We start from the raw sequence: 24,063 nt of genomic DNA, 5'->3' as shown, positions 1-24,063 counted from the left end.
AATGCTGCTGGAGAACTCAATCAAGTTGGACGTGCAGGTGGTAATGTTTCAATGTATCAATGCCGTCAAGTTTGGATGCCTCCACCCTGGATAAATTCATTAGGGCCAAACACAATGCAAAAAGATTCCTTACCATCCAACTGTGGCCCATTCACGAAGCTGCTGCACCAGCTTTGGACCATGATATGGGTCTTTCATGACATCGTTGAGTAGTGCGAGCATCGAATGAAAAATGGACTCATACTCCTTGGAAGTGAATTTTGAATAGCACTTGCCATTACTGTTTTGCTTGAGGCCCTGGAAGACGCAATGAAACTGAAACAATGTGTCAGAACATTGACACATCAATATCGAGGACATACTGCCGTGCAAACAAGAGCTAAGCATTTCAGTGGGACCTCCTTCTGGAAAATGGCTGGTCACCTACGAGCAATGTGATAGGATCCGGTATAGAAGAATAGGGTGATCACATATTACAGTGACCTATCTCTGTATAATACGAGGGAATGAATGTGCATAATATCCCATATGATACGGGCCAGCAGACCATGGGCCCATGATAACAATATCCTCAACTATGATGGATGGGCCAGGAGGCAAATTATTCCTGATGGAGGCGGGTGGGCCCATGCAGGAAATATATAGAGTAGATGAGTGGGCCGATGTACATGAATATTAGGTAGATGGGTGGGCTGAGGTAGTTGGATATTATGCAGATGGGTATATTAAGGTAGATGTGTATGAGATAGATGGGTAGGTACTTGTTATCACATTCACGGGTGGGCCCAGACACATATTAAATTAGACGGGTGGGCCGAGGGTATCATAAAATATTGTATTAGACAGGTGGGCCCAGACACATATTAATTAGACTGTTGGGCCAAGGGTGTTGTATGGGATGTTGTATTAGATGGGTGGGCCGAGGGTGGTATAAAATATAGACGGGTGGGCCCATGTGTATCATAATTGTAGACATGATGGAGCTGAGGTAGTTGTACATCAACCAAATCAGAGGAGGTAATAAATCAAAGTTACCAAGTTCCCAGAGCATCAGGTGATCTCCTGACATGGCGGTGCGAAGCTTGTGTTGCCCTACGAGACACCAAGTTCCGACCACCAGAATTTGAGTCAACTATACCGAGTTCTGAGTTCTGGGACCCAGAACTCAACACATAATTTAGTTAATACTTTTTGATGGTGCACAGGTTGTCTTGCAGAATGTGGAATCAGGGGTGCGAAGCTTGTGTTGCCCTATGAGAAGCCAAGTTCCAACCACCAGAATTTGAGTCAACTGTACCGAGTTCCAAGGTCCGGGACCCGGAACTCAACACATAATTTAGTTAATACTTTCCGTGTTAAATGGCCAACTGAAGTTGAGATGTGTCTGAAGAGAGCAGGTGCTCTCTTGACATGGCCTTTGATGGTGCATAGGTTGTCTTGCAGAATGTGGAATCCGGGGTGCAAAGCTTGTGTTGCCCTACGAGAAGCCAAGTTCCGACCACCAAAATGTGAGTCAACCATACTCAGAGGAGGTAATGAATCAAAGTTACTGAGTTCCCAGAGCAGCAGGTGATCTCCTGACTTGGTGGTGCGAAGCTTGTATTGCCTTTTTTTTGTGTTTCCTTGTTGGATCTCCTATATGGTGATAACTTTCTGCTATTGAGGAGTGTTTCCTTGTTGGATCTCCTATATGGTGATAACTTTCTGAGACGCCAAGTTCCGACCACCCAAATTTGGGTCAACTGTACCGACTTCCGAGTTCTGGGAACCGGGAGTCGACAAATGAATATCTGATGACCAGCACACTTCCAATCAGGTAGTATTTCATTGAGCAATGGATAATAATACATCTTTGACAGCCAAAATTATCCCAGGCTCCCTTATCTGATCCTCTCTATCTCCACCCCCTTTAACACCAAAGTCCGGACATCCAGCATTCAGTGTCTGATTTCCCAAGATTAACATCCAGCATGAACAGTTCTTCCCCTTCCACTCCTGACAGCATAAACATCTGGCGCACTTGGGCCCTGACTGTGACTTATGAAGCAGGGGAATATACCGAACAGAAATTCAAGGCAGAGAAGACTGGAGGAGGCCCAGTCATACCTTCCCCCAACCTAGACACTGATCTGGTGATGGCATGTGATCACTTGGCTGATGTACTCATAAAGGCATCTAAAAATCCCAGTGGGTCTTCCTGCAGATTCGGAAAATTCATTTTATTATTCAAATTCCTGCATGACAGTTCAGATGCAGATGGATATTGCAAGATATAGCAAATTGATCTCCCTGAAAGACACCGGGCATAATGAACAGAGAGAGGCGAGGTAGCTTAAGAGGTCTCCTCCTGGCCATGAAGGCAAAAGGTTGGTCAATGAACCTGCCACAATTCTCGATGCATCCGGTGCCATCATTGCATGGTACCTCCAAGACGCCCTGACTGACACCACCCAGGTGTGTAATATACATTGTTGCTCAATGGATATTGAATATCAATGAAACCTACAGAAGGAAATCAGGGAGGCCACTGAGTTGCTTGCTCCAAGCCTCAAAAAAAGTGTAAGGGCTTATGGCAATTGGCGAACTAATCAAAAGTTGTTCAACCAGGGCTCGGAAGATGTTGGTGCAACTCCCAGATGCATCAATCTATCTCCAGCATGGTTTCAACAGGGACATGAGGTAGGATCTGATGAGATGGTGATTCCGGCAGTCATACTTACCAATCCCAAAGAATGTGTCCGATCCGGAGGTATCTGCATCATTGAAGGGACCTTCCTGCAAGAATATCCTCAAAGCCATTGCAAGGCCAGCAGCCATCGCGTCCGCGGCACTCAGAGTCATGCATCCTGAGCAGTACTGGGCAGGGTTGCAAACCTTGTCAAACCTTGGACATATAGCAGTAAGCAAGGATCTGCCACAGATGCCGGAGGCCCTGCAGTACTGGGCATCAGTGTTTAACACCCTCTCTATCATTTCCAATCGGGAAACCCCCAATCATCAAGACCATATGTCCATTGCTGAATGCTTCGACATTCTCACCACTGCGAGGAACTATTCTAATGCTCGGATGACAATGCCAAGCCTTCAGCTGGAGTTCAAGTACAATTCCGGCTGAATTATTGCGTTTTGTGGAAGGATTGTGAGACATGGAGTTTATGATGTGGAAGGGGATCAGATTGCTTGGGCATGGTATATGAGAGATTCTGTTCACATTTATGCTGGTGTTCCATCATGTGGATGGTCCATACAGTGTGTGACAGATCAAACAAAGAGCAAGCATTGTGACCTATATACATTCCAACAAATGAATACCATGTACCAATAGTTATCCGGACCTCAATACTCAATTTTGAGCATTTGCAAAGTGATATATGGGACTGAATAATTTGGATGCGAGCCTCGGTATTCGATAATTGGAACTTGAGACTTGACATATGGGAGTCCCGACACCTGGACCTCAGCACGTGATATTTGAGACTAGGGGAAGATGTATAAATACACTCAAATTAACATTTGTGATTGCCATACACATTTGACAAAACCCTGAACTCCGACATTGTGGACTCAGGACTCGACACTGTTCTGAATACCAGGTCCTGGAAGCCCAGGTCCCAAGTCCCGAATTTCGGAGTTCGGGGTTCAGTGACCCAGAGCTTGGCAACTGTGTCGGGTGTCAGGGTATCCAGAGCATTGGAGATAGCATGTGTCAGTATTTTGGGTTTCATGGTTCATATTTCGTGATTATGGAATTGGGCATTAGGAACTAGGTATTCAGAACAGTGTCAAGTCCCAGGGCATGAGCTCCGGGTCCTGAGTCCCAAACCCCAGGTCCTGAGTCCCGAATTTTGGAGGTCGGAGTTCGGTGACGTAGAGCTTGGCAACTGTGTTGGGTGTGGGTTTCGGGACTTGGGACTTGGAGCTCGTGACCTGGGACTCGACACTGTTCTGAATACCGAGTCCCTGATGCCCAATTCCATAATCATGAAACATGAACCATGAAACAGAAAATACTGACAGATGCTATCTCCAATGCTCCGAGTACCCTGACACCCAACACAGTTGCCGAGCTCTGGGTCGCCAAACCCCGAACTCTGAAATTCGGGACTTGGGACCCGGGGTTTGGGACTCGGGACTCAGAGCTTGTGCCCTGGGACTCAACACTGTTCTGAATACCTAGTCCCTAACACCCAATTCCATAATCACGAAATATGAACCATGAAACCCAAAATACTGACACATGTTATCTCCAATGCTCCGGATACCCTGACACCAAACACAGTTGCCGAGCTCCGGGTCGCCGAACCCCGAACTCTGAAATTCGGGACTCGGGACCTGGGCTTCCAGGACTCCGATGCAAGATTTTTGAATGCATAGAATATTTTACATCTTGTATAAAATGAAGACTGAATGGGACTACACTCCTTTGCCTTTCCTCAATTTCTCTAACATGTCAGTGTACATCTTCACCTCTGCCATCTTGGCTTTGATGCCCTGATCTTGCTCCTCCATCAATGCTTCCATGTGTTCTTTAATCCACCTCAGTCCCATAAGTGGTGGAGTCGAAGTGTTTTTCAACTTCTCTGGAAGAACCAAAGCATCATCCTCAACATTAAGCTAGAACAGATAAGTCATCAATCAAGGCAATTCAGCTAACATCTTACCGCCCAATACTGGTAGTGAGAGACGCAGGAAGCCATTATTTCATCCCACTGCCATGGTTGATCCGGGATTGTGGTGTTTCCCATCCACCATGGACATGTATATTGCGAACACAATCTGGGACAGGATGTCCTGCAATTGCCTCATCATCAAATGCAAGGAGGTGGAATGAAAAGACGTCGTCCAGGAACCGTGTTCCAGGTTAGCATGGGATACAACTTAAGGATATAAGCGACAGGGACCGGAAGAACCTGACACAATATTCTGTGAAGTGGAGTACTGCAGGAGTGGTGTGACAAAAGTCTGCTCAAATTCTTAGCATTGACCAACAAAGTCATCAGGGCAGTGGTAACATACATTCATCTCCCATTGCAGCCCGGCTTTAAAATACTTGATCTGGTCAGAAGATAGACCATTGTTGGCAGCTTCCATCCGATATTGAGAGATGCATGCACGGACCGCGCAATCCAGCCATTGCCAATGTGCAGGAAATAGTTGCAAGGCTCAGCTTCAGGGGTCGGTAATGGCTTCCGGCATTCAGAGTGCCAGAAGTGGATGCAGGAGTTGCAGGACATGGCTAATACAGGACTATGGCACTGGCAATGCAAGTGAAAGATGGTGAAGATGTGAAGATAAGAATCACTGATGGATGGATACGAAATTCAAACTCCGACATGGGCTGACCCGGACAATTCCTGGGCCTCAATTATGTATGTGGAAAAAGGGACTTCATGAGAAAACAATGTTCATTCATCTCCAGCCTCTATCAACACGTTTTGTAGGTCTTGAAAAGCTGCCTGCGCATCCTGTGCGAAGCAATGAATACATTTGGGATTGCCTTCCGGCATAGCATCCGTGACCCGGAAGGCGTTTCTCCAATGATTCCTGCATGTGGTCGCCCCATTGGGTTGCTTTTCCACAAAAAGAACTTACATGTCCAATCCATCTCCAATTTGACCAATATCATTTCTTCCCTCCATCGATCTCGTAGTGCCTTTGCCCTCGAGCCAATGGACTCGGTAAACTTGGCATGGGTCCAGTCAGGTAACCGTGGGATATGACATGCAAGCAGGAACTCACATTCCTCATTCCACGATTGATCAGGACCCCCGAGGTCGACTTCAACAGACCAAAACCAAGCCAAAGATTCATTTCGTTGACCTCGGGCATTTGGGTCACCCACTGCAGTGCTGATTTTGAGTTGCTCGCGAAGCAGGGGTTTGTATTTCTGAAGCTGGTCTTGCCCCGGCTCAAGTTTCATCATTTGCTTCCTGGTCTTTGTATATATGCTGGCATGGAGGGAGACTGCCTGCTGCACTGATGTCACCTGGGACCAAGCTCGAGTTTTCAGGGCCTGGGATTTGGCCTGCCTAACAGGTTGTTTGGAACAGGATGGCCTTGTTGCAAAGGTAAATGCGGAGATTAGTGAAGGACATCATTGGCCTGCCCTTCACAAAGCGACATCTTCCAGGGGAATCAGATCCTCTGCCATGCATCATCTGCATCTATCAACCCCCAGGTTTGATGGCAACGGGATTACAGTGAGCTCAGGAGAGTTTGTCCATGTATGAGATGTCTCTGTGAAATCCGCCGGGTCATCATCGAGATCATCTAGAATGTCTACGTTCAAGTCCTCAGGTTCATCATCTGCATCAAATCCCTCCCCGAGATGTGTTAGAGCAGACTGAGCAAATCCATCTATCTGGCCTTGGAGCCGATCGCGTTGACGGGCAATGTCTAATCTCTGTGTCTCAGTGGATCTTCTTCCGATCCTTCGGACCTCGATGAGCAATGCAATCTGAGCCTCTTCAATTGCTAACCCTGTTGATATCCACTTCGCCACAGATCTGCAAGAGGGTGCTGCATTGCGGGTGTTACCCTCCTCTAATAATCTAAGCTCGATCTCCTTTTTGCTAGGTGCTGAGTGCAATATTAATTCAGACCTCGATGGAGACAATGGAACTCAATGTACCCTTTTTTATATTGATCTCATATTCATCCATCGCCGAAGGATCATTCAATCTGCTTGACTGAGCTATCCTCTCCCTGGCTAACCATTCTGTCTTCAAATGTGAGGGTGCTGCTTCATCGAGTCTGTCAAATGCCTTTCCACTTTCCGAGATGCCATTCCTCGCCAGCTTGTATTTCCGGCATAGAGTCCTTTTCATGCGAATCATCTTGCAGAAATTGGAGTCATTCATCTGATAATCAAGGCATTCCTTTCGGTGGGGAGATGACATTCCCCGAGCAGCAGGGGAGATCAGATTGAGCCGTGCCCATAGCGTCTCCATGATCTCTCCATCGATCCGACCAATGCCTTCAATAAAGTTAGAAGCATATCGCACATAGCAGCTGTCCTGATGGCCATGAACGTGCCACAACCCAATTCCGGGAATGATGGTTAGTTGTGGTGCCATTTCTAGAAATCGACTTCGATCCACCCGAACCCGAAAGTGTTTGTTGTATTGACAATTAATATCATAGAAGGTGACAGCCCTGGTGATGCCTTCCATGTTGTGCCGGGAAGCCTCGCAAAGGGCGTAGTCCATGTTCATTTGTCTGCAAGTGACCCATGGTTAACTCGTGAATGCTTAATGGTGGATGTGGCTTGCCTTTCAGCCTTTCTGAAAATCCACCATGGAGTGAGGGACAAAGCAACCGTGTCTGGCACAGGCAACTCCCCCGATACCGGTGGACTCCAGCTTGTGCCGAGCAGCATTAGCTTGATTTACTGCCCGGTGGTTGTTGCAGCTTGATTTTTCCACCGTGTCAGCAGCCTCTGCCAGATGCATTTTATACCTGTCCTTTCCTACCATGAATCCAAGCCCATCGGACAGCCAAACTTCATCGAATGGCTTAATGGGATGCAGATGTTCCGCTTTGAAATTTCCGTCCATCACAAATGACCGGGTGTATTTCCAGCTTGGATCGCTAGTATTATTATGGAGGCCACATTGGTTGAGAATAGGACTCACTCATCAAGTGATTCATCCTCTGACAACAGCACATTAATCCCAGGCTGAGGACATGCCGGGCAAAATAATGCGAGTTCTCCTGTGCTCGGGTTATCAGAACGATGGCCAAAGCCATGCCATTTCATTGTCTTCAACTGCCTCCACTGTCGAGCGACCCTCATGAGCTCTCTGTATCGGTCCTTGCAATGTGCTTTGTCAATATGATGTCCAGTAGATGAAGAGGGTAAGGCATTACCTGGAACAAGGTGTGGAAACATGCTGGAGGTCATTCTCCGGAGCTTGCTGTAATAGTTCATCGCCGAGGTGCCGCATTCAAGGCTGTCCAGTAGAAAATCATTGAGCACTCTAAGGTGAACACAGTCTTTGGCCTGTTGAAAGATGCAGGGAAAAATCTGTGTCGAAACATTTGAATGTCCGGACTCATGGCATTCGGACATTCACAGCATCGAACCTCCAGGCGATGAACTCCGGACTTGTCCACAATGACCATGGTGTTTTCCTTTGGCTGGAACTCGGGTCCGGACACAAATGGCAGATCTTCAGGCTCAAGCAGGTCTTCAGGTTCATCTTCTTCAAACAAATTCCACCGATCGGTGACCGCCGGACATTGTTTGCCATCATGGCCAAGGTGTATAATGAGTCCCACATGAGCGAGACAACTCCGCTCGAAGAATCGCCCATTCCATTGACTGATCCAGTGGAAAGGATTGCTACAATGTTGACTCCTGCAACAGCCCGTGCAATAGAGTGGCTCGCCAAGACAATCTTGACATTTGTACACCCCATCCTGTTGGCAGATGATGCATCTCCTGTCTTCTGGTGGAGCTTCTCGATCGAGGAGGTGATGTAGATATGATTCCTGCCTTGGCAGCCATTGCCTGAGGTAGTCATTTTGACTCTGTATTTTTGAATGCTTAGCCATAGTTTGAATGACACTCCAACATTGTACATGAACTTGCCATGGTTTTTGGGAGTTGCAAAGGCTCAAATGAGCCTTGGTCCTGCTCGTAAGTATTGTCAGGAAAGTCTTCCCAAGGAGGTGGTGCCTCAACAGGCTGAATTGTTGGTGATTCTGGGGGAGAGTTAGGCATGGACCGGTAGGCATGTCGCCTCGTGCTTGCAAGTGGGACCTTGACCCAAGTCTTCCTACCTTTGCTGCCCCTTGCTTCCACCCTGTGAGATTTTTGCACTGGGGTGCATCTACCTATCTTCATCTTCTTTACTAATGTTGCAAGCAAGGCATCAGCTCAGGTGTAATGAATTTTTATTGCAATATGATGCGGTGCAGTCCTGTTGGCTCATTACAAATTCATTTCCATTAATGGCTTCTTGTCCAATATGGGCCGATTAACCTATCATTAGGCTTTGCTCAAAGTTCAACTTCGCACAATTCATTAATACTTCCACCTTGCAAATCCTTAGCCCTTTCTGCATTCTGATTCACTATGGCAAGAACAGGTCATTCCACCAACACGACTTCCGGAAGACACAGGGTGCGTCAACCACAGTCTCAGAAGCTCACGGACAAGGAGATTTTGGAGTTGAAGAACTACCTTCCTGAGTGGACTGCTGCCAAAAGGAGTGAGAAGCGAGCGATTTTCACTGCCATAGCAAGGGCGGCCAGGTTGTTTGCTCCTAAGTTGGACCAAAAACAATGGAAAAAGAGGAAGCAGGTGAGGCTTCTTTGTTGTGTTGAAAACCTAAATTTTCAACATTCACATTCTTTCATCAACTCTTAGGTGTACAAGACTTGGTTGTTCAACAACAAGAAAAAGAAGGAAAGGAAGGACATGATCAAGTATGGGAGGAAATGGACACCCAGGATGGTGGTCTACCAGCAGAAACGCGAAGAGGTGCTGAAGAGGATTGAGGACGAGTCTGGGGTAAAGCCAGGAGATCCTGGTATGTTCAAACATTATCAGGGCGGTGGTGAAGAGAGTCATGGCTGAATTGGATGACAACGAGTTGGAGAAGGCGAAAGAAACAGCGGAGGAGTGGTCCAACAACTGTCCGCCTCCGGAGATACAAGCACAAGTGGCTCGTAAGAAGGGTCCAGCATATATGGAGCACTTTCGAACGAGATGTGGAGGCAATGTGGGATGAGAGTTTTTGTGATGTCGGCTTGGAAGAATGAAAAGGGAGAGGTGCTGTTCGGGATGTGAGTACATTTATCCATTGACAGAGATCTTTCATCTCAAAATATTCATGCAGGCATAATGATAATGAGGCCTTAGTGGAATGGGGACAGCTTCATGAAGACGAAGGACTGGGAGGACATTGAGCCAGTGTGGCAGGAGTACATGCAGGAAACAGTTCAGTGAGTGTTTGAACCATGTATACCAGATTGAACATGTTGAGCATCACAATGATAGGCTACCAGTGGCACGGGATGGAGGACGTCAGATCAAGGGAGGTTGAAAGAGAATTCAAAAACCAGCCTTTGAACTCGAAATGGATGGGGAGGGTATGCCACTCCTTCCGGACATCACCGACACGAAACTTGAGGAGAAGAAGGCCATAGTGAGGGCCTTTCTTACATCGCACTATCGTGAGTTTCTCGTTGCATCACCTGACAAATTGTTCAATGCATGGACACAGGGATATGTTCCGGGAAGGACAAGGTGGTTGTGCCATGGAGTGCCATTGTACAAAGTCAGGATGACTTCGTGGCCCGGACGTATCTTCCGGCGGATGTTGACTTGAAGGAGCCTTCGAAGCTGCAAAATTGGGACACGACTGCCTTGCTCCATTTCTGGCGTGCTCGGCAGGAAACAGGCGAAGGTCCCACATTTCTGTTCAAAGCATGGAAGAACAATGATGGGGACATGGTACCATCTGTCATATCTGGCAAGTCGCCCTCTCCTCAGACTCGTATAGTGAGAAAGCAGCAGAGGGTTACCATCCGAAGGCCTCGGGATTCGTCGACAGAAGCCGAGAGTGATAAGGAGAGTGCCACTAATCATACCGAGGATGATGTGGATGATGACTTGGCTGACGGGAGACATCCGCTGAAGAAACCCAGGACAGGAGGTCCTACACCCAAAGGGACGGCAGTCCCACGTGCAATTCCAAAGCCTCGCCCGGCCAAGCCAGCCAAAAAAGGTGCATTACTGACATCGCGAATGGGCGACCTCCTTGCTGGGTTAACTGAAGACGCACCAGCGAGGTTAGAGATGATGTTGAAATGGAAGAGAGTATCACGCTGCCGGCACAGAAAAGGAGGCGGGGCAAGAGAGTCACGGTTGAAACCATCCACAAGGACGACCCGGAGTAAGTTGCAAAATGCCAGTAGACAGTACACCTAGAGTAACCAGAGCACAGGGATGCACTTAATGTAGATATATCTTCCTGCCCTCATGTGTAATGTCATATGTGCTATTGTGTATATGTCAAAGTACTAACGACCTAATCTTAAATCCCAAATCCCAAATCTCGAGTACCAAGGCCCGAGTACCAAACCCCGAGCACCGAGCACCGAGCACCGAGCACCGAGCACCGAGCACCGAGCACCGAGCACCGAGTACCGAGTACCGAGTACCGAGTACCGAGTACCGAGTACCGAGCACAGAAAACCGGGCAGCGAGTACTGAGTAGGTAGAGTATACAAGTACCAAGGACTAAGTACTGAGTAGGTAAAGTATACTGCAATGTGTCTACTATCAGACATTGATCGATATTTACATGTTACTTGAGTCCTCAAAGAACTCAATGAGGGTATCTAATACCTTCAGCATTTCAGAGGTTGACTCCCTTACCCTTTGCATCCTCCGGAGGTCCGCATCTGCTTTCTGCAGCTTGTCACATGTTTCAGCCCATGCCATCCTGAATGGTCTGTCAGCCTCAAGAAGTTGTGCTACTGCAGGGGCAGGAAGATTTCCATGACACTGTTGGTAATCACCCAGGCGATCTACAATTGTTTGAACTTGCAGGATATTAGCAGAGATAAATAATGAACTGTTGTATACTTACTTTCAGATTGATCATAAGATCCGATTGGCATGAACTCCTGAACCATGGCACACAGTGCTTCATTGTTGAGTTCCGGCTTGGGCGATTGATGTTTGGGAGTTTCTAAAATAGCTTGGGAGATAACATAATTAAGAAACATGAAATGATATAAATATACCTACAAGGTATGGGTGCCTCTGGTACAACTGGAGTAGCTGGATGAGGTTCGGGAGTCGATTCATTCACTAGGGAAATGCCATGAAAAGTGAACATGAAATGAAATGAATAACCTCACCAGCCATAGAAAAATCGGGTACAACCGGAGCATCATCAGACGAAATCAAGGTATCCTCCAGACCAAGATACAAGTCCGGGTCATCATACAGGGCCAGTCCATCCGCCAGGGCCGGATATGATGGATCTGGAAGTATGTGATGAATTTGCACATGTAGAATATGTACATTTGAATTGAGAAACATACCTGGAAATCCCATTCAACACATCCAAACCACCGGACGACCCAGAATCAGAGTCTTACTCATCATGCGGCCCAAGGTATATATTATCTAATGGATCTAAACCATGTCAGATCAATTGACTGAAATCAGAAAAAACAAAACATACCAAGGGACATCCGGGACTTGGAGGACTCATCCACATCCATTGAGGTGGATTCAGTGACTGGAGGGTCATGAAATCTGACCCCATGTTGAGAGCTCATGATATCTGATGAGCTGATGAACTGATGAACTGATGAACTGATTGATAAGAGATAATGTCGAAGTTCAACACATGGCCGGCGATTGCCAAAAGTTGAACCATGACCAAACAAAGACAAACAATCAACAAAACATCGTCCCTCAATTGTATTGTTTCTTTGAAACATCATTCTAGTGATAACAGATTTACACCCTGCTTTCAATATTCTCAGATCTATCGACTCAATCCAAATGTCTACTCCAGCTCAATCTTCATTGGCTGACCTCAAGGCATCCACTGCTCAACTTGTGGGCATCATTGCCAGCGCAAGACACATCCCGGCCGGCTCAGTGGACGTCCACCTTGCTCTGATGAAGCAGGTCACCACTCTTTTGGTATGTTGAACTGATTAAATTAGTTTAACATTAATGTTTCTAATGTCTGGGTAGGCTGACATCATCCGGGCCCATGAGAAAGGGGAATACATCCCTGGAATTGTGGTGTCCTGCTCTAAGGAGCTGATGAGGGTGCATTCCATGACTCCCCGGGCATTGCCCAACTGGCACAGCATTAGCCATGATGACCCCCAGGTGGCTAGACACGCCTGGCGCAAGCAAGTCTGTGCCTGGGAGGCATTGGGTGACAATTCCTGTACTCTCCCTGTTGTTCCTAATGTTTCCACTGGCCAACTGACTGTCAACCTTCCGTCTACACCTGTTCCTTCACCTGCACCTGTCCCTTCTTCTGCCTCCGTTATTCCCTCCCCTCCGGTCGTCGCCAGCAATGTTGCCGGACCTTCCAGCAAGACGTACCCCAAGTTCCGGTGGAGAGGGGCCAGGGCTCGAACACCAAACAAGCTGAGAGACAGCCAAGCCAACCAAGCAGACTGCTATGGTGGTGGAATGATGAAGACCTAACCCTATGAACGAGGACCTATGACACCTACAGAGACCTCTGATACTCCTTGCTGGTGCCCCTGAGGCCAAACCCTCCTACTACACCGGGACAAAGGAAAAGGTAAGGCAGCTTCTGTTGACCTGGAGCCGGAAGTTGGGGGGAGCAACAAGAGGAAGTCTCCGATGATTTCTGGACACTCCTCCCAACCTCCGAAGTCAGTGATGAAGGCTCGCAAGCGTGTCAAGTTAAGTCAACTCCCCAAGTCGAAGCTGTTTGTCGAGTCGGAAGATGATAAAGACCCAATTGTTCAGGTATGTGTTCTGGCTTATTTGTGACATGCTCTCAATTTGTTGCAGCCGATTTCGCGTGGAGTGCCGGAGGTCGTCCTTCCCCAGCGCTCCACCATTGTTGTAAGGAAGCCCCAGTTGCCTCAGTTACTGGTTCCCCCAAGAAGCAATCATTTGGGCCTGCTTTGGTAAGTCTGATTTATCCATTTGGATTTTAAATGTATGCTCATGTGTCCACAGCTGACTGCCGGCAGTTGTCCGGAGGTCACGGTGAGTCATTTGGACTTGTCCGGAACTCACATGTATCATTTTCACTCATTCCCATTACATTAGAAATCTCCCATCAGTCGTCAGGAGGCTCGGGTAAGTCTTAGAAGTTCGCCAGGAACTCACATGTGTACTAACAATCTATCAGGCAACCTCCGGCAGTCGTCTGGAAGTCAAAGAGTCCTCTGATGATACTTCCAGTGCTTCAGATGGTGACCTGCCGGCCAATACCACATTTGATATCACTATTCCCGGCCCAGTGAGTACTCCAATTAATTCCCCTTAGTCCATCTACTAATGGATACCACAGAGCAACTCCTGCTATTATTGTGTCAAGGAGAATTGGCCCTGTGCGACTCGTTTGGACAAGAGGTCCAGCTTTCCCCTGCTTGTCTTGCATCCGCTGCTCCACCAAGAAGATCAAATGCAACCCTGCATCTCTGGGATCCCCACCCAGACGGACCTGAGGGAAGTCTACCACCGGCCGGATGTGTTCCAAGACACCTGCCCCTGCTCCATCTAATGCTCCGTCTCCCTCCCAGCCAAGGGCCCAAACTCATAATCAATCTTGTGGCCCATCCTGAACTCTGGCCATCCCTGCTGCAACTACACCCCAGGTGCAGTCACATGGTCGCAGCAAGACCATCACTATCAAGAAGACACCTGCACCTGCACCTGCCCCTGCACCTGTGCCAGCTTATAAGTCACCCAAACTTTTGATGACCGGCTGACCTAATTTTTGACTTAGCAGTTCAGTCTTCCAGTGTCGCAGTGCCTCGTGCAGCACTAGATGTTCCCATGCCAGATCTCCATTCCATGGCAATCACGATTCAGAATGGTGCAGCTCGCATCGCTCTTCTTGAGGCTCGGGTACAGGAGCAGGACACTAAGATTGATACCCTGCAATGCCTCCATGAAAGCCTCCGGCACATGGTGGTCGACCAGCACCCTTCATTTTCACTTCCAGACACACCGGCCGATGCAACAATCTTGCTTGATCAAGGCAGTCCCCCCCGTACATTTCACCCCTCCCTTCCACACTTTCCAACCTCATTGATTTGGACATTCCAGTGATGGAACCCACACCCTTGACACCTGAGGATGGATCTGCTATGGTAGGTCCCATGGTTGAGCCCACCCAAGTTCAGTCTGAGGGTCCACAATCCTTCGGCAAAATTGTGCTCCTGGATGAACCAGGTAACCTCTTGCCAGAATCCTCCGGCAATATTGTGGTCCCTAATAAACCAGGTAACCTCCTGCCAGAATATGATTCTTCTGATAAGGAGATGGATGTTGAGGGGAAGGTTGATCTTCCTGGTGAGGAGGTTGAAATGGCTACATAATTGCTCAGTGATAGATGTACATAAATCTTTTTCAATGCATGTTACCTATGCCACAATTGAATGATTCAATGATCAGTCCCGATATCCAGAACTTGAAACTGTAGATTGAGGTAGATATCACCCGAAACTTGAACACCCGAATGTCAAATTTTCAGTGCCGAACCCCGAGTCCTGGGTGCTGGGTGCCGAGCCCTGAAACCCAGAACTCAGGATTTGACATTTGAGACGAACAACATTTTTTTCAGACATGTTTAAATTAACCTACGTATATCTATAAACATTTTACTAACCCTCAAACCCCAAACCAAGATTTACCAACCCCCAAACCCCGAAATTGTAGACTGCCGGGTCTTGGGGTTCGGGGGTCCCGGAACCCATTTCCACCCACCTCTCTTCAAGGAGTTGCCGGGTAGACTTCTTGTTGCCGGAAGTGGAGTTAGACATGTTAAGCAGTAATAGGAGTTAGGAGGAAAGTTTTAAACTTCTCATGGGCGTCCCGGCCTACTTATATGCTTCAGTGCTATGTTTATGAGCTCCGCCCATCATCTCACATTCATAAAACTCCGGACCGGACTTCTGAATCAGAAGCCTCGTGGGCTCGGCCCTAAGGGGGGGATACTGTCATATCCCACGTTCCAGACCTGGACTTATCACACATATCATTTCCGGATGTCCGGATCTGACCCGCGTCTAATTTCTGTGCCTTATCCCTTTGTATGTTCCTACTTGAGCCCCTTCAGTGACAAATTCTGTATTACACAGGCCACCCGACCTCCATAATATCCCATATGAGATGGGCCAGCGGATTATGGGCCCATGTTGTGTATATTCTCGATGATGACGGATGGGCCGGGACACATATTATTTCTGATGGAGACGGGTGGGCCCATGTATGCCAATAATATATATATCCTTGATGTTGATGGATGGGCCGGTGGAATATGATCATTCATGGAGATGGGTGGGCCCATCTGGGTAATATGTAGAGTAGGATATTATAGACAGCTCGGCTGAAGAGAGATGTAAGGCAAATGTTGTTGTGTAGGCGGGTGGGCCAATGGGGGTGTATTACATATATGGGTGGGCCGACGTAGGGGAATATTACATAGATGGGTGAGCTGATGTGGGGTGTATTACATATACAGGTGGGCCGACATGGAAAGTATTACATATACGGGTGGGCCGACAAAAGGGATATCAAATAGACCGGTGGGCCGAGGTGGGGTATAATTATATAGACAGGTGGGCCGACATAGGATGTATTATATAGACAGGTGGGCCAACATAGGATGTATTACATAGACGGGTGGGCCGACATGGGGGATAATACATAGATGGGTGGGCTGACATGGGGGAATTGTACATAGATGGGTACATATATGGGTGAGCCTAGATATGTTTCATCAAGACATACAGCTGATGTAGCCACCAGCAAATCAAACCCGTAGGATACATGTACACTATGAGTGCATATACCTACCATCGACCACCAAATCTAAACCCCTAAGCACAAAAACATGAATTGACCATGTATGGCATTGACCAATAATTGAGGACTGAAGTGGAAAAACCCCACACCTGAACCATGGTGTGCAACATATCCTATTTCTAAGCACAGACACCAGAAGCACAACACTTACAAAAATATATATGTATGTCAAATTTTCAGTGCCAAACCCCAAACCGAGATGTACCAACCCCCAAACCCAGAAATTGTAGACTGCCAGGTCTCGGGGTTCGGGGTTCAGGGGTCCTGGAACTTGGAACTCGGAACTTGGGAAATTTGGGGAGATCAATAACATTTAATTTACAATCAAGTTGATTGACAAACACATTGACTTACCCATGTTTGAAATATATTTTTGTTTTCACATACCGAGTTCCGAGTTCTGGACCCCCGAACCCCAAAACCCGAGACCTGGCAGTCCACAATTCCGGGGTTCGGGGGTTGGCAAAATGTGTATGAATATATGAAAGGTTGATTTAAACATTTTTGGAGAGAGGCAGAGGAAGAAGAGCGCAAGCGCGAGGAGGCGGAAGAGGAATGGAAACACATGGAGGAACAGAAGCGGAAGGACATTGAGGACACTCGGAAAAGATTGGCTGAGCGCAAGTGCAAGCGCCTGATGAAGGCTAGGGCAGATAATGTGTCGGAGGTGAGTCAGATGAGGGTTCTTTGTTTTTCTGGATGTTTACAGAGTTTAAGTCCTCTGGTCCGGCAGATCCAGAGGCCGCATGCGAGATGTGCATTACCAGGCGCAAGATTTGCACCTGGGCCATTGTGTCTAAGACACCTAGGGTGAATGATTGTTTCGTCCGGATCCGGATGATTACTGATCATTCCGGAAGATCTGGGTGTGACTAGTGCCACACATCCAAGGAGAAGTGCGTCGGCTGAATTCCCCCTGTCAAGGTGCCAGCTGGCAAAGGCAAAGGCAAGAAACATGCGCATCCGGAGGGATCTCTGAGCCCCAAGGGCAAAGCCAAGAGGTGCCAGAGGAGTCCGGAGGACATTGACGACGACATGGAGATAGTCTCCAGTCCCCAGACGGTCATTGGTGAGGAGCAAGCTTGGATGGAGCACAACAACCAGGCCTGGGTCACAGCCGCCAACAATATTATGGCAGAGTTGGCCCTGGACCAATGGGCTGTTGGAGAGGGGTATCGGAGTGGCAGAAGGAAGTAGGGCTGCAATGGACCGGGTGAGTGAAAACATGCTCCGGTTCATGGAGGAGCAGAGGGAGTTTCAGAACCTCTTCTTGGTGTTACGAACTAGGATAGTTCTAACAGCAAAGACTCGACAGAGCTTTCGTGTTGCTGAGATTCGTATAGCTCTTCAGATAAGAAGAGGTTCGTAGACTTAGTTAAAGGAGTGCTTTAACTAAGAGATCGGTTCAGACGTCTTAAGATTGGTGGTCTTAAGCGAAGGAAGTTCAGGGTAAAACCTAGTAAGATTGAAGTGACGTTTCTAGGTAAAGTACACGTGCTTAAATAGGAGACTATGCGCGCACGGACCAAGGCTATGGTGGGATAATAGTACAGGAGTCAAATATGGAAGTAAGGCCAAGAAAGGGAAGTCAAGACAAATGAGGAAAATGGTACATAATGACGGAGTTATCTGAGAAGTAAAGTGATTGTAACATTACCCCCTTACTAGAGTTGAAGCCACCGGATTCAATCATCCTGGTTAGCATGATAGATAGGGTCGTCAGAATAATCTAAGGCGTCTGGACCGTCGCCTGGTCCACCCTTCATGTGTTCTAACTTGTAGAGCGCTTCTTCTTCCCTGCATTGGGTGGCATATGCGTCATCCAAATCGTTCTCCCAGAGTGCGAGTACCTGGTAGAATCCATCGTCCTTCCAGGTTAAAGAAGTGGGGGATTCCCCAGTGTAGTGTGGGCAGTAGAATGAAAGATGGCCTGGGGATAATTCCCGACAGACGCGGCAGTAATATTCGGGACAATGAACTTGCCTGTGCCCGAGTGTCTTGCAGTACCTACAAATGCGATTCTCGTCGGGGTTAGAGGAGGTTGCTCATAGAGGTGATGGGCCTGGTTTGAGGCTAAGGGCCTCATCTGCACTGGTAGCGCGTTTCTTTCCTTTATCTGTACGGGGACGCTGACCTTGTACTCTCCTCCTAGATGGAGCGGTTCATCGTACTGTATGCGTGATGGTGACATCTTGTCTCTCTGCCTCCGTGATTAGCTCAGCAGGAGTGGCAGGCTGGGTTCTTCCCAACGCTTGTATAGGCACGATCCCATCCATAAAGGTGTGCGAAGATAGTGAGTCCGGGATGACGAGCGGGGGATGAATATGGAGCGTGGCCAATGCGTTAGCCAGGTCCTGTACTTCGTAGTGAGAAAGATATTGGTGGTTTGGGTCGGCAGCGACTTCTTCGCGAGTAACAGAAAACGCGGTGTAAAGATGGGGAGGGTGTTCAATAGTTTCTATGGCGGGAGCAGGAACGGGGATTGCCTGGGGGTTTTCCTCTCTAAGGGAAGTCATTATTGCTTCCGTAGTCTGCGCAAGATTGTTGACCGCAGCCAGTAGCTCATTAGGAATGTTAGAGGACAAAGTAGGTACGGCGTCGTGATAAGAGGGAGGAGGGACTCCATCTGTGGTTGTGGGGTTCGTAGGAGAAGGTGGGCGAGCAACCCCTGCGGTTTGTTCTGCGACGATGTGGATGACTGTTCTAATATCATCTTTAACTTCCTCAGGAATAAGGCACAAAGCAAAGTTGCGTATGCGCCTCTGCATATGCATGAGACTGTGGCGAACCGTGTTGTCTTCGACGAGGCGACAGACTCGCTCGATGATTTCAGTGGCTCGGATGATGTTGATAAGGAGGTTGATGGAATGAGCGTTTCTTCCAAAGAGAACTCTGGTGAGCTTGATGGCATGCTGGGGGCAGAGGAGTGCAGCCTCAATGAGGGTGAGGTCTTCAGCTTGAGTGATGAAGGTTTCGTATCGTTCGTCATTGGAGTCAAGGGGGGTAGCATCGAAGGTGGAGTGATAGGGGAGCGTGTAGGTAGACGTGGGGAAGGGCATATTGGTTGTAAGTCTTGTATCTGGGTGAGAACGATGTCGTCGAGGTACTGAGCAATCTCAAAGCGCATTTCTGGCTTTATAGGTTCTAAGGGTCTCCTCCGCATTCTCCAAGTTCTTTTCAGGGATCCACTCGTTGCTGGCAGAAGAATACCCTTTCCAGGATACTAGATATCGCCGACGATTCCCAGTTCCTTTATGCGCGAGAATTACTTCTATTTCATATTCTTCCTCTTCTTCTAGAACATCAGGTGGTGGTTCTGGGAAGTTCGGACCGTGTACGTCATTTTCGCGATAGGAGGATAATTGCGAAGCGTGGAATGTAGGGTGGATCTTCCATTGTGGCGGTAATTGGAGTGTAAATGTGATGGGAGATAGTATGGCCATGATAGTGAACAGGCCGTATCTCTTGGGTGCCAGTTTCCGAGATGGGAGTTTTAGTCTAAGATTGGCAGTGGATAGCCATACCTTATCTCCAACTTTCCATGGTTGGTACTTCTGTCCGAAGGATCTTTCTGTCATTCGCTGCATAGCGATGTTATGACAGGAGACGGCTTCTTCTCTTATCTTTTGAAGAATTCTGACTCGTTCCTCAGCAGCGGGGACGTCTGATTCCGGAAGTAAGTGTGGGAGAGCTTTTGGTTCATATCCCATCATGATAAAGAAGGGGGATGCGTCTTTTGCGGAGTGTCTTCTGTGATTGTGAACAAATTCTGCCATGGGGAGATGCTCCACCCATTCAGAAGGATTGTTCTGGCAATACATTCGAAGATACGTTTCGAGTTCCTGGTTTAATCGTTCGGTCTGTCCATCAGTTTGTGGGTGATAGGCGGTGGAGGGAGCTAAAGAGTAATCTAGGAGTCGCGCGAGTTCGATTGAGAATCTGGATAAGAACTGAGGTCCGTGATCGGAGATTACTTTGTCATGGAGACCAAATCTTTTGTAAATGTGTTTCAAAAAGAGCTTCGCCACTCCTTCTGAAGTGATCGTTTTATGGCAAGGAGTAATGATCACCCCCTTACTAAGCCCGTGGTCTACCACGACCATGATACTATCAAAGCCAGATGAGACAGGGAGATCAGTAATTGTTACAGGGATCTGTAACACCTACTAGAGCCCCAGCTCTCCCTACGCCTGCCCCCGCTCTGCTAGACTCCCCGCGCGGCGGTACGCCGCCTACGCCTAGAAAGACAGCGGTCTGGACCGCTATGACCCCGCCTCATGGCGCTATGACCCCGCCTGACGCTATGACCCCGCCCCTGGCCTAGACGGCCTTGTACCTGATCCATGGAGGCTGTACGCCTCATGGACACCCTAGATCAGCGCATGTATACAGCATGTCGCTTCATGAAGATCCGGAGCGCTTGGCGCTTCCTGTACCTATGCGCAGCTGCCCTTGGCGCAGCACGCTTGATCAGAGGTTAAGCCTCATGTATCTTATCTGACCCTCATGTCCTGCTATCATAGATTTACGATATACTATTGATTACAGACTGAGCTAGAATACTTGTAGTACTTCCCTATAAGTAGACACAGATTATTGTACTTAGACTTTACTTTAATATACTAGGTTCTACCACAGAACTTGCTCATCTAAGCCTACCAGCTTCCTTGTGTGAGACCGCACTTCTAAGTCGCCCCCATACGACTTAGCACGTATCCGCTAGCCCTGCATCTCGACGAGCGCCGTCTTACCGAGATCGCCGGAGGAATCTTTGACATTCTGTCAAAGCTAGACCACGCTCTCTTCAGTAGACTCACTCGAGTCGTCGCTGAGAAGACCTATCCTAGTTCGCACACGCCAACCTACAGTCGACGTAACAGTAATGAGATCGACAGAGATCTGTGAAAAGGGGCGAGTAGCCATAGTACTGATAGGGTGTAGTGGTGGAGTTACAGGGTGAGTGTCCACCTTCATCTGCTGGCAGGTAGCGCAGCCATCGACGTAGTTCCGGATATAGGTGCCCATACTGGGCCACCAGGCTTCCCGTTTGACGGGCTCTTCAGTTTTAAAACGCCCGGGATGCCCGGCAGAAGGGTGGTCATGATGTTTCCATAGTAAATGTGGTCGGTGAGCGGGAGGAATATAAGCTCTATTTTTGTAGAACAGAATGTCATTGGTGATGCGCCAGTCGCTAAGAGATGATTTCATGGGCGGCAGACATAGGCCATTAAGGGCATTTTGCGCGGTAGAGAAAAGGGGGTCGTCAAGGGGTGCGGTGGAAGCAATGGCTGCCTGTAATTCATCGTCGATTAGGCAGATAAACATGGAATCAGGAAGGAGGACGGCGTCGGCATTATCTTCCGATCCGTCACCGTGATCCGGTCGGCGAGAAAGGGCATCTGGAACTGCTAATTTCGTACCGGGAACGTGATATAGCTTTAAGTCGAAAGAAGTGAGGAGCAGTTGCCATCTGGCCTGCCTTCTGGATAGGCGTTCTGCTTTCGTGAAATAGAGGAGGTTCATATGATCCGTAAATACGATGACCGGTTGCGGATGGCCTTCGAGGTAGTGTCGCCAGTGGGTGAGGGCGCGGATGATAGCTAACAGCTCGCAATCATGAATGGGGTAATTTCTCTCAGCAGGACTGAATGATTGCGATAGGTATGCACACGGGTGATAAACGCCATTAGTGTCTGTTTGCAATAGTACCCCTCCTGATGCTACAAGAGAAGCATCCGTAGCGATGGCGAATTGATGGCAGGGATCAGGGTTCTGAAGAACAGTGTGTGAACTAAAACATTCTTTCAGTTTCTCGAACGTTTGTTGACACAGAGGCGTCCAGGAGAATGAGGCGTCCTTCTTGGTCAAGTCGATAAGGGGTCGAGCTATATCCGAGTAATGGGAGACGAAGGTTCGGTAGAAGTTGCAAAAACCTAAAAAGGACCGAACATCTTTAACTGTTTTAGGGATGGGCCAGTCTTTGATGCCAGCCATTTTCCCTTTATCCATCTCCACACTTCCTGGTTTGATGATCATTCCAAGGTATTCCACTTCATCAGCATCGAACGTGCATTTTTCCGGTTTGACAAACAGCTTTTCTTTTTGAAGTTTGTCTAGAACAATGCGAGTCCGTCGTTGGTGTTCGGCAACCGTCTCGGAGAAGATGAGCATATCGTCCATATAAATGACGAGCCATCCTTCATTGAGTTCAATTCTAAACGTGTCGTTCATATACGCTTGGAAAGTAGCGGGGGAATTGCATAATCCAAAGAACATGACTGTGGGTTCGAAGAGTCCTTCTTCCGTGATGAACGCGGCTTTCCACCTGTCATCCGGATGAATCCGAATGTTATTGTATCCGGATCGGATATCGATTTTGGTGAATATCTTTGCGCCATGTAACCGTTCAACCAATGACGATGGGAGTGGCAGGGGGTACGCGTTTTTGATAGTCTGGTCATTCAAAAAGCGATAGTCCTGGCACGGTCTGAGTTCTCCGCTTTTCTTTCCTACAAAAAAGAACCCGCTTGCTTGGGGGGATTTAGACTTTGTGATGAACCCTTTGGCGAGGTTCTCTTCAATAAATCTTTTTACCGCGATTCGTTCATTGTAGGAGAGGGGGTAGATTTTAGACGTCTTGGGGATAAATCCGGGTTTTGTTTCAATTCGATGGTCTATACCAGGTCTTTCGGGGGGTAGTTCCTTTAAGCCGTCTTTTGCAAATACGTCTGAGAAGTCGTGGAGATATTCCGGTACCAGTTCTTCAAAGGTTTTCTTCTTCTTTTCTTTTTCTTCTGAGGCGAACTCCTGTGCTTTGTTACTAAACTTGGATGACTCTTCGACTTGTTGAAGGTATTCTCCTCCGTCCATAAGTTCGGTTAAAGATGATGGTGACGTACTCCAAGCATCTTCTTTTGTATCAAATTTCTTTGTGAAGAAGGTTTTCTGCAGTCGAGAGGTTTGCTTGACGTATCTTTCTATTTCGGCAGATTTTTCGGTTGCAGGGAGGGACATCGTTTGTTTGGTCCAGTCTATAGCGGGATTCATGGCTCGAAGCCAGGGGATCCCTAGTAGGATCTGGTCCTTCTTTCCTAATTTGGTGATGTTGAATTTTCCTACCATCATCCTTTGGTCGATTTGGACAATCAGCGTGCAATACCGTTCTACCGGTCCACTACTGAAGTAGCTTCCATCAGCTGTTTTGATGTAAAAGGGGTTTTCGAGTTTCTTGGTTCCGATATTATGCTTCTTCACGAAGTCTTCGGAGATATAGGTTCCAGAAGCTCCGGAGTCAATTACTGCGGTTGTTTCGACGTTTTTCTGACGTGTTCGGGATACGAGAGTTATGGGGACACAAAGTTCTTTTTTTTCACCAACTGCTCGTATTAGGCGTACAGGTTCTTCTGGAGGCGCTATCGTCGATATAGGTCTCCTGTTCAAAAATCCTCGTCAATCCTTCTAGCTTCTTCTTCCTCCACCTTCCTAACCACTGGGTAAGG

The 24,063-nt window shown here is 47.9% G+C and overlaps 8 protein-coding genes across 8 annotated transcripts; 5 read left to right on the top strand and 3 right to left on the bottom strand.

Moving 5' to 3' along the window:
• Positions 1–1,970: 1,970 nt before the first annotated feature.
• F5147DRAFT_657967 (uncharacterized protein) lies at positions 1,971–3,115 on the top strand (the record flags this gene model as incomplete). The annotated part of the gene is made up of 5 exons (XM_041434357.1): positions 1,971–2,187; positions 2,246–2,327; positions 2,367–2,454; positions 2,509–2,679; positions 2,732–3,115. 5 exons carry the CDS (start codon positions 1,971–1,973, stop codon positions 3,113–3,115), a joined length of 942 nt encoding a protein of 313 aa, XP_041286439.1.
• A 1,298-nt stretch (positions 3,116–4,413) lies between these two features.
• Positions 4,414–4,697, bottom strand: F5147DRAFT_780062 (uncharacterized protein; the record flags this gene model as incomplete). Its single annotated transcript, XM_041442401.1, has 2 exons — positions 4,414–4,614; positions 4,662–4,697. 2 exons carry the CDS (start codon positions 4,695–4,697, stop codon positions 4,414–4,416), a joined length of 237 nt encoding a protein of 78 aa, XP_041286438.1.
• Positions 4,698–5,409: 712 nt separating this feature from the next.
• On the bottom strand, positions 5,410–8,556 carry F5147DRAFT_748145 (uncharacterized protein; the record flags this gene model as incomplete). Its single annotated transcript, XM_041440026.1, has 10 exons — positions 5,410–5,570; positions 5,593–5,653; positions 5,676–5,683; positions 5,740–6,025; positions 6,173–6,579; positions 6,632–7,187; positions 7,296–7,590; positions 7,659–7,824; positions 7,870–7,952; positions 7,979–8,556. The coding sequence occupies 10 exons, from the start codon at positions 8,554–8,556 to the stop codon at positions 5,410–5,412; spliced, it is 2,601 nt and encodes an 866-aa protein (XP_041286437.1).
• A 523-nt stretch (positions 8,557–9,079) lies between these two features.
• On the top strand, positions 9,080–9,737 carry F5147DRAFT_780059 (uncharacterized protein; the record flags this gene model as incomplete). Its single annotated transcript, XM_041442400.1, has 3 exons — positions 9,080–9,307; positions 9,374–9,510; positions 9,557–9,737. The coding sequence occupies 3 exons, from the start codon at positions 9,080–9,082 to the stop codon at positions 9,735–9,737; spliced, it is 546 nt and encodes a 181-aa protein (XP_041286436.1).
• A 348-nt stretch (positions 9,738–10,085) lies between these two features.
• On the top strand, positions 10,086–10,939 carry F5147DRAFT_780058 (uncharacterized protein; the record flags this gene model as incomplete). Its single annotated transcript, XM_041442399.1, has 2 exons — positions 10,086–10,182; positions 10,233–10,939. 2 exons carry the CDS (start codon positions 10,086–10,088, stop codon positions 10,937–10,939), a joined length of 804 nt encoding a protein of 267 aa, XP_041286435.1.
• Positions 10,940–11,311: 372 nt separating this feature from the next.
• Positions 11,312–12,303, bottom strand: F5147DRAFT_780057 (uncharacterized protein; the record flags this gene model as incomplete). The annotated part of the gene is made up of 7 exons (XM_041442398.1): positions 11,312–11,556; positions 11,604–11,714; positions 11,765–11,827; positions 11,878–12,003; positions 12,044–12,063; positions 12,121–12,157; positions 12,207–12,303. 7 exons carry the CDS (start codon positions 12,301–12,303, stop codon positions 11,312–11,314), a joined length of 699 nt encoding a protein of 232 aa, XP_041286434.1.
• A 229-nt stretch (positions 12,304–12,532) lies between these two features.
• F5147DRAFT_780056 (uncharacterized protein) lies at positions 12,533–13,198 on the top strand (the record flags this gene model as incomplete). Its single annotated transcript, XM_041442397.1, has 2 exons — positions 12,533–12,676; positions 12,731–13,198. 2 exons carry the CDS (start codon positions 12,533–12,535, stop codon positions 13,196–13,198), a joined length of 612 nt encoding a protein of 203 aa, XP_041286433.1.
• Positions 13,199–13,360: 162 nt separating this feature from the next.
• On the top strand, positions 13,361–15,075 carry F5147DRAFT_780055 (uncharacterized protein; the record flags this gene model as incomplete). The annotated part of the gene is made up of 9 exons (XM_041442396.1): positions 13,361–13,489; positions 13,535–13,653; positions 13,720–13,735; positions 13,799–13,828; positions 13,881–13,995; positions 14,043–14,302; positions 14,356–14,421; positions 14,489–14,747; positions 14,804–15,075. The coding sequence occupies 9 exons, from the start codon at positions 13,361–13,363 to the stop codon at positions 15,073–15,075; spliced, it is 1,266 nt and encodes a 421-aa protein (XP_041286432.1).
• Between the last annotated feature and the right edge of the window lie 8,988 nt (positions 15,076–24,063).

The sequence above is a fragment of the Suillus discolor genome (genome assembly GCF_016758755.1).
Source record: "Suillus discolor strain FC423 chromosome Unknown F5147scaffold_98, whole genome shotgun sequence".
Classification (NCBI taxonomy): domain Eukaryota; kingdom Fungi; phylum Basidiomycota; class Agaricomycetes; order Boletales; family Suillaceae; genus Suillus; species Suillus discolor.
The sequence above is the reverse complement of the archived record's forward strand: the minus strand, read 5'-3'. Positions and strand labels throughout refer to the sequence as shown.